Source organism: Pan paniscus, chromosome 9, assembly GCF_029289425.2.
Source record: "Pan paniscus chromosome 9, NHGRI_mPanPan1-v2.0_pri, whole genome shotgun sequence".
Lineage (NCBI taxonomy): Eukaryota > Metazoa > Chordata > Mammalia > Primates > Hominidae > Pan > Pan paniscus.
The window spans coordinates 8,334,262-8,341,465 of record NC_073258.2 but is presented as its reverse complement, the minus strand read 5'-3'; the positions used below and the strand labels follow the sequence as shown (position 1 = coordinate 8,341,465).

Below are 7,204 nucleotides of genomic sequence, written 5' to 3'. Positions count from 1 at the left end.
TACAGAGAATCTTCATGTGGAAAGGCTATTCAAGACAATTACTGGGCAATAACTTTTACAAAACCTCTGTCTCTCTTTAGGCATTTTGTAGTATCATGGGGCTTAAGTGTGAGTACTTTTTGCACTTTTAATGGGTGAAACAGAGAGATTGTTTTGGAATCTTTGAGCTATACCTTCCAACAGACCGTACTGAAATCATGAGACGTTGTAGGGGATATAATGCTATTGGCTCATGTGGGAATGCAAGAGAAGTAGTAAAAAAAATGTTTCCAGTGTTTATTTTGTTATGATCTCATTATTGTCTAACTGAATTGTTGTGGAAGATCCTCTTGGGGGCAAAATGCCAAAAGCTTTTAGGGTTGAGTATCCTAAGTACCTGCTCTCGTATCTGTTTTGTTTTGACCCCATAGATAACAGGGTTAAGAGCAGGGGGAAAACCACATACAGTTTGGCCAGAAGAATGTGGATGTAATGAGGGATGTTGTGGCCAAAGCGGTGTGTCATGAAGGAAAAGAGGGCTGGCAGGTAGAAAGCCAACATAACACAGATGTGAGAGCCACATGTGCTGAGTGCCTTAAGCCGGGCATCCCAGGATGGGAGATGGAAGACAGCTCGGAGGATTTGGACATAGGAAAATCCAATCACAGAAAGGTCAATGTATCCCACTGAGAAGGCAATCAATCCATATATAACATTAACTCTAATACTGGCACAAGCTAACTTTGCCAAGCCCATGTGTTCACAATAGGTATGAGGGATAATCCGGACACCACAGAAAGGCAATCTCAGGATGAGAAATATGAATGGAGTCACAAATACCAAAGTCCTGACAATGATGACTATGTCCAGAATGGCTATTACTTTGTTGGTAAGGATCATGCTATATCTCAGGGGGTTGCAGATGGCAATATAGCGATCTATGCCCGTGACTGTCAGTACCACAGACACCAGGCCAGTGCATATATGAATGGTATACATCTGTGTGATGCAGGCACCAAATGCAATCTCTCCAAGATTAAACCAGAAAATTCCCAGCATCTTGGGAATGGTTGCTGTAGACAAGCCCAGATCAGTGCCGGCCAACATGGCTAGGAAGTAAAACATGGGTTGGTGGAGGCTCTGTTCAGTCTGTATCACAAACAAGATAGTGATGTTCCCTAGAAGGGCTGTTAGATACACTGCAAAGAAGGGGAAGCCAATCCATACATGCACATCTTCCAGCCCTGGGACCCCCACTAGGAGGAAGGTGGAAGGGTGAAACTGTGTATTGTTGGTATGAAGCATATTGGTGGCCATTCCCTACAGACACATTTCTTGCATGAGTTTTCTTGCTTCCAGTGAGAAACCATAACTTCTTTCACAGCATGGTGTCTATTTCTTGGGGAAACAGAAAATCCATTCTTTAACTCCATAATATAGCATAAGAGACCTAGAGAGGGAATATGAAATATAGTTAAAAAGACATTCTCACTTTTAAATATTTGCCTCACTTACACAGGAAACCATGCAGAAAGTTTCCAAAATATAGCAATCCTGCACTTCCCATGTCTTTCCTCCCTTCAGTCTCTAAGAAAAAACTTCCATATGGCATTACATTAGCATAAATTTATTGCTAATTATACTTGTTAATCAGGATGTAAAGAGTAGCCAAGATGAAGAGTGTGTGTGTGTGTGTGTGTGTGTGTGTGTGTGTGTGTGTGTAAAATGTCACTGGACTGAGATTGAGGAAGAAATGATAAGAGGAATGATACATTCTTGCAAATTAGATCTGAGAAGTTAAGAATATTCTCTGTGAGAGGAGACTCAGTAAAGGTGGAGGATTGGTTAGTTGGTGTTTGGATTTGAGATAATAAATAAAATTTTTAAATTTAGATACATAGGGTAACTATTGCATAATTCCAGAAAAACAATGCTCCCTCTTAGAACTTCAAAGGCCCTTCACTATGTTATATTATGTTTTCTTTCCTGAATAGAAAACACTGGATGCTCTCAGATACTTTGCAGTGCCTTTTGTGATTTATGATCTTCTTTTCTGTCTTCTCCATTTCGCATTATATAAATGGGCAATCGCTTCATAATGCCACCTAGATAGTGGCAGTGTAATTGTCTCTATCTTTTTAAAAGATACTGAGGTCAGATACTTGCCTCAGATTGGGGACAGTCTAGTTTGTATTAATGCTGTAATAGTTTCCCTGGTATATTGATGGACAGTGATATGTTTAAGTTCACTGCAGGCTAGTTTACCGTCACAATTGAGTCTTTCTGGTGTGCCTTGTGGTTGAGTCTGGTTTGTAACTGGCTCTGTGCAATGGATGCAATCTGCAACATAATAGGCCTGTAGGGTGCTTGGGTGTGTGCAAATGAGACTAGGACTTGATTAGAAACTTTGCTGCTACAGGGTGTATTCTGTGGTAGGCTCTGGGCCATGGATGGAATACATTCAGTTATTGGGTTGATCAGATTCGGGCAGTCCCATATCCGTATCAGTGCCATGGGTCAAATTACTTTGATGCTCATTTGAGTGCAATGATTTCTAATATGGTGCTACTAATCCTAAAGAAAAACTATCCCTACGACTTGGCTATAATGCAGGCCCAAAGAACTGCTTTGGAAGTATAGTGGTATGTGTATTTGGGTTTGTATATTCTCAGATTCTGTCCAATTTCATGGTGTGGAATTGCTTCCCAAGATATGTCACGATTCTGCTAAAGGGAGGGAAGATACTTTATGATATGATCATTTACTGAGTTGTGTTAATCATCTTTTTCTCCTTATGGGATCTGATTATAGGAAAGTCAGTGTCACAAAATCAACATACAAAGATGAGTAGCATTTCTATATACCAGTATTCTTCAAGCTGAGAACCAAATCAAGAACTCAAACCCATTTAAAATAGCCACACAATAATAAAATATGTAGAAATACATTTAACCAAGGAGGTGAAAGATCTCTACAAGGAGAACTAAAAAACACCAATGAAAGAAATCACAGATAACACAAACTAACGGAAAGACATTTCACACTCATAATCTGGAGGAATCACTATCAGTAAAATGACCCAAAGCAATCTACAGATTCTATGAAATTCCTATGAAATTCCCAAAGCCATTTTTTCAAATTAGAAAAAACTATTCTAAAATTCATATGGAACCAAAAAAGAGCCCAAATAGACAGAGCAATCCTAAGCAAAAAGAACAAAGCCAAAGGCATCACACTACCCAACTTCAAATTATACTCCAAGGCTGCAGTAGCCAAAACAGCATGGCATTGCTGGAAACATGACACAAAAATAAGTGGAACAGAATAGAGAACCTAGAAGTAAAGCCACACACCTACAACGAACTGATCCTTGGTAAAGTCAACAAAAACAATCAACTGGGTAAGGATATGTTATTCAGTAAATGTGTTAGGGAAATTGTCTAGCCATATGTAGAAGAATAAAACTGGACCCCTACTTCTTACCATATACAAAAATTAACTCAAGATGGACTAAAAACTTGAATATGAGGCCTCAAACTATAAAAATCCTAAAAGACCTAGGAAAAACTTTTCTGGACATTGGCCCTAGGCAAATAATTTATGATTGAGACTTCAAAAGCAAATGCAATGAAAATGAAAACAAAAATAAACAAATGGGATTTACTTACCGTAAAAAGATTCTGTACAGCCAAAATAAACAATTCACAGAGTAAACAGACAACCTACAAAATGGGAGAAAATATTTGCAAACTATGCATCTGACAGAAGACTAACATCAAGAACCAATAAGGACTTAAATAATTAAACAAGCAAAAGACAAAACCCAATTAAAACGTGGGCAAAGGTTGAATAGACATTTCTCAAAAAAAGACACACAAACAGCTAACAAGCATATGAAAAAACGTTCATCATCATTAATCATCAAAAAAATGCAAATTAAAACCACAATGAGGCCAGGTGCAGTGGCTTATGCCTGTAATCCTAGCATTTTGGGAGGCCGAGGTGGGAGGATAACTTGAGCCCAGGAATTCCAGATCAGCCTGGGAAGCACAGGGAGACTTCATCTAAAAAAAAAAAAATTAGCTTGGTGTGGTGGTGTGCGCCTATGGTTACAGCTACTCAGGAGGCTGAGGTGAGAAGATCACTGGAACCTGGGAGGTCAAGACTGCAGTGAGCCGTGATTGTGCTACTTCACTCCAGCCTGGGTGACAGAATGAGACTCTGGCTCAAAAATGAACAAGCAGACAAACAACAACAAAAACAAAAACACAGTGAGATACCATCTCACACCAGTCAGAATGGTTATTATTAAAAAGTGAAAAAATAACAGATGTTGGTGAGGATGTGGAGAAAAAGGAACACTTACACAGTATTAGGGATGTAAATTAGCTCAACCTCCATGGAAAACAGTATGAAAATTTCCCAAGGAACTAAAAATAGAACTATCATTATTTCTAGGAATCCTGCTATTGGATATCTACCCAAAGGAAAATGGACTGATCAAAAATACACCTGCACTGATTTGCTTATCACAGCACTATTCACAATAGCAGTCATGAAATCAACCTAAGTGTCCATCAATGGTAGATTGGGTAAATAAAATGTGGGACGTATACACCATAGAAAAGTACACAGCCATAACAAAAAATAATGTCCCTTGCAGCAATATGAATGCAGCTGGAAGCCATTCATGCAGAAACAGAAAACCAAATAGCATATGTTCTCACTTATAAGTGGGAGATAAACAATGGGTACACGTGGACGTAAAGATGGAAACAATAGACACTAGAGACTACAAAGGTGGGGAGGGAGGTAGAGAGGCAAGAGTTGAAAAACTACCTTTTGGGTACAATGTTCACTATTTGGGTGATGGGTTCACTAGAAGCCTATGCCCCAGCATTATGCAATATGCCCAGGTAACAAACCTGCACGTGTATCCCCTTGAATGTCTAAAAATAAAAAAGTTATGTTTACAATACAAAAGAGTCAGTATCAATACCTTTCACCCACTAATAACCACAAATTAGCTTTATCTTTCTATTTACATCTATCCCCTGCCCCAGCATCCAATCTGTCAGAGAATTCTTTACATTTTGTCTTTTACTAAAAGGAATAATAACTAAGTTTATGTTAGAGGGAAAAAACGTCTAGCTGACATTATGTGCCAGGTATTTTTTCAGTGCTTTAGAAATGTGATTTTATTTAAAGATTAAAGCAGTTCTGAAATTGGCACTTCTGTCCCCATTTACAGAGGAGGTAAATGAGATTCAGGCCAGGGAATTAAAAACTATATCTTACTCAATAGCTGCTGCTATTAGTAATTTTTTATATGTAAGCTGGGGGTAATAAAATTAATCACATGATCACCACATCACGTAGGGACTGTTCTGAAAATTAGAAGTTATAGACGTGGTGTGATTACTTTCCACATGGATTTTAAATAACTGTAATCATCATCATTATTATTACTTTCAATAGGGAGAAGGAGAAATATTTCTCCAGACCCTCTCTTTTTATCGTACTCACCATTTGCTGCCTTTAAATCCTTATTTCTCATACAATGTATTTCATATCTCTATTAATATATAACATCCTTACAGTTATAAAGATTTGAAAACTTTGAATAATTTTTCATTCAAATTATTTCTTCTTCTCTGATTTTTTTTTTGTTGTTGACACAGTGTCCCACTCTGTCGCCCAGGTTGGAGTGCAGTGGCGCTATCTCAGCTCACTGCAAGCTCCACCTCTCGGGTTCACGCCATTCTCCTGCCTCAGCCTCCCGAGTAGCTGGGACTACAGGTGCCTGCCACCACGCCCGGCTAATTTTTTTTTTTTTTTTTAGTAGAGACGAGGTTTCACCATGTTAGCCAGGATGGTCTTGATCTCCTGACCTCGTGATCTGCTCGCCTCAGCCTCCCAAAGTCTTCTCTGATTATTATACCCTGTTCTGTCTTTAAAATCTCTATTTATATTCCTACCTACATTTTAGTTTTTCTACTTTTCTTTTCTTTCTTTTTCTTTCTTTTTCTTTTCTTTTCTTTTTTTTTTTTTTTTGAGATGGAGTCTCTCTCTGTTGCCCAGGCTGGAGTACGCTGGTACAATCTCAGCTCACTGCAACCTCCACCACTTGGGTAGAAGCGATTCTCCTGCCTCACCTTCCTGAGTAGCTAGGATTACAGGTGCCCACCACCATGCCCGGCTAATTTTTGTATTTTTAGTAGAGACAAGGCCAGGCTGGCCTTGAACTCGTGACCTCAGCTGATCTGCCCGCCTCAGCCTATCAAAGTGCTGGGATTACAGGCGTAAGCCGCCACACCCGGCCTATTTCTATTTTCACTGATATACATAGACTAACATTGTTCATCTGAATTATTACCAAATTGTCTTACTTGGTTTTTCAGTTATTGTGTTTCCTCCAATGTAATGCTTCCGCAGGGGTCAACCGTAAATGCCAATAAGATGATCATCCTGCTAATGGTGGAATACAATGATTAGCTTAAAACATTAAATTTATTCATGGCTATTTACAAAGATTAAAAAATAGAGGTTATATATCACAATATAATTAATTGTATTAATGGAGAAAAATCAGCTATAGGAACAAAATTTATGTTTAATTTTATATTTTCACTGTTTCCTGTGAATATAAATCCAGCTTTTCTTTTGCGATATGCAATTTCAAATCCAACGGCTATTATTTTTCACCTTAAGACAGTGCTTGTTACAAGAATTTTATTTTCTAAAATATTAGCTTTGGAGAATTGTATTGTTCACTTAAAGTAATTTTGGTGTAGGACTTTGAATTTCCTAACATTGTCACAGCCATTTAATTCACCATGGCCTTAGCAATCTTTTCATAGTTAAACACAACAATTGAAAAAAATGTGTAGTGGTTCTCTTGTCAGTGAAGTAAAACATTTCTACACTCAAAGTCTAAAGCAATCTTTTCTTTACATTGAGTGCGCAATTAAAATAATTTTTGAAATCGATTATCATAAGCATTTTCTGAGAACACAAACTATGGCCCATGGACCAAATCTGGCCCACCATTTGTTTTTGTAAATTAAATTTTACTGGGGCAAAATTATTCTCATTCATTTATGTATTGTCTGTGGCTGCTTTTAATCTACAATGGAAGATCTGAGGAGTTGTGACTGAGATCTCATGGCAGGAAAATATTAAAAATATTAACTCTCTCTCTCTTTATAGAAAAAGGGCACCGACC

General features: G+C 38.0%; 1 protein-coding gene across 1 annotated transcript; it reads right to left on the bottom strand.

Moving 5' to 3' along the window:
- Positions 1–295: 295 nt before the first annotated feature.
- On the bottom strand, positions 296–4,618 carry LOC100987795 (olfactory receptor 52E5-like). Its single transcript, XM_014346677.5, is given in 2 exon segments — positions 296–438; positions 441–4,618. Coding segments are annotated over 2 exon segments (999 nt in total). The 5' UTR covers positions 1,297–4,618.
- Positions 4,619–7,204: the final 2,586 nt, after the last annotated feature.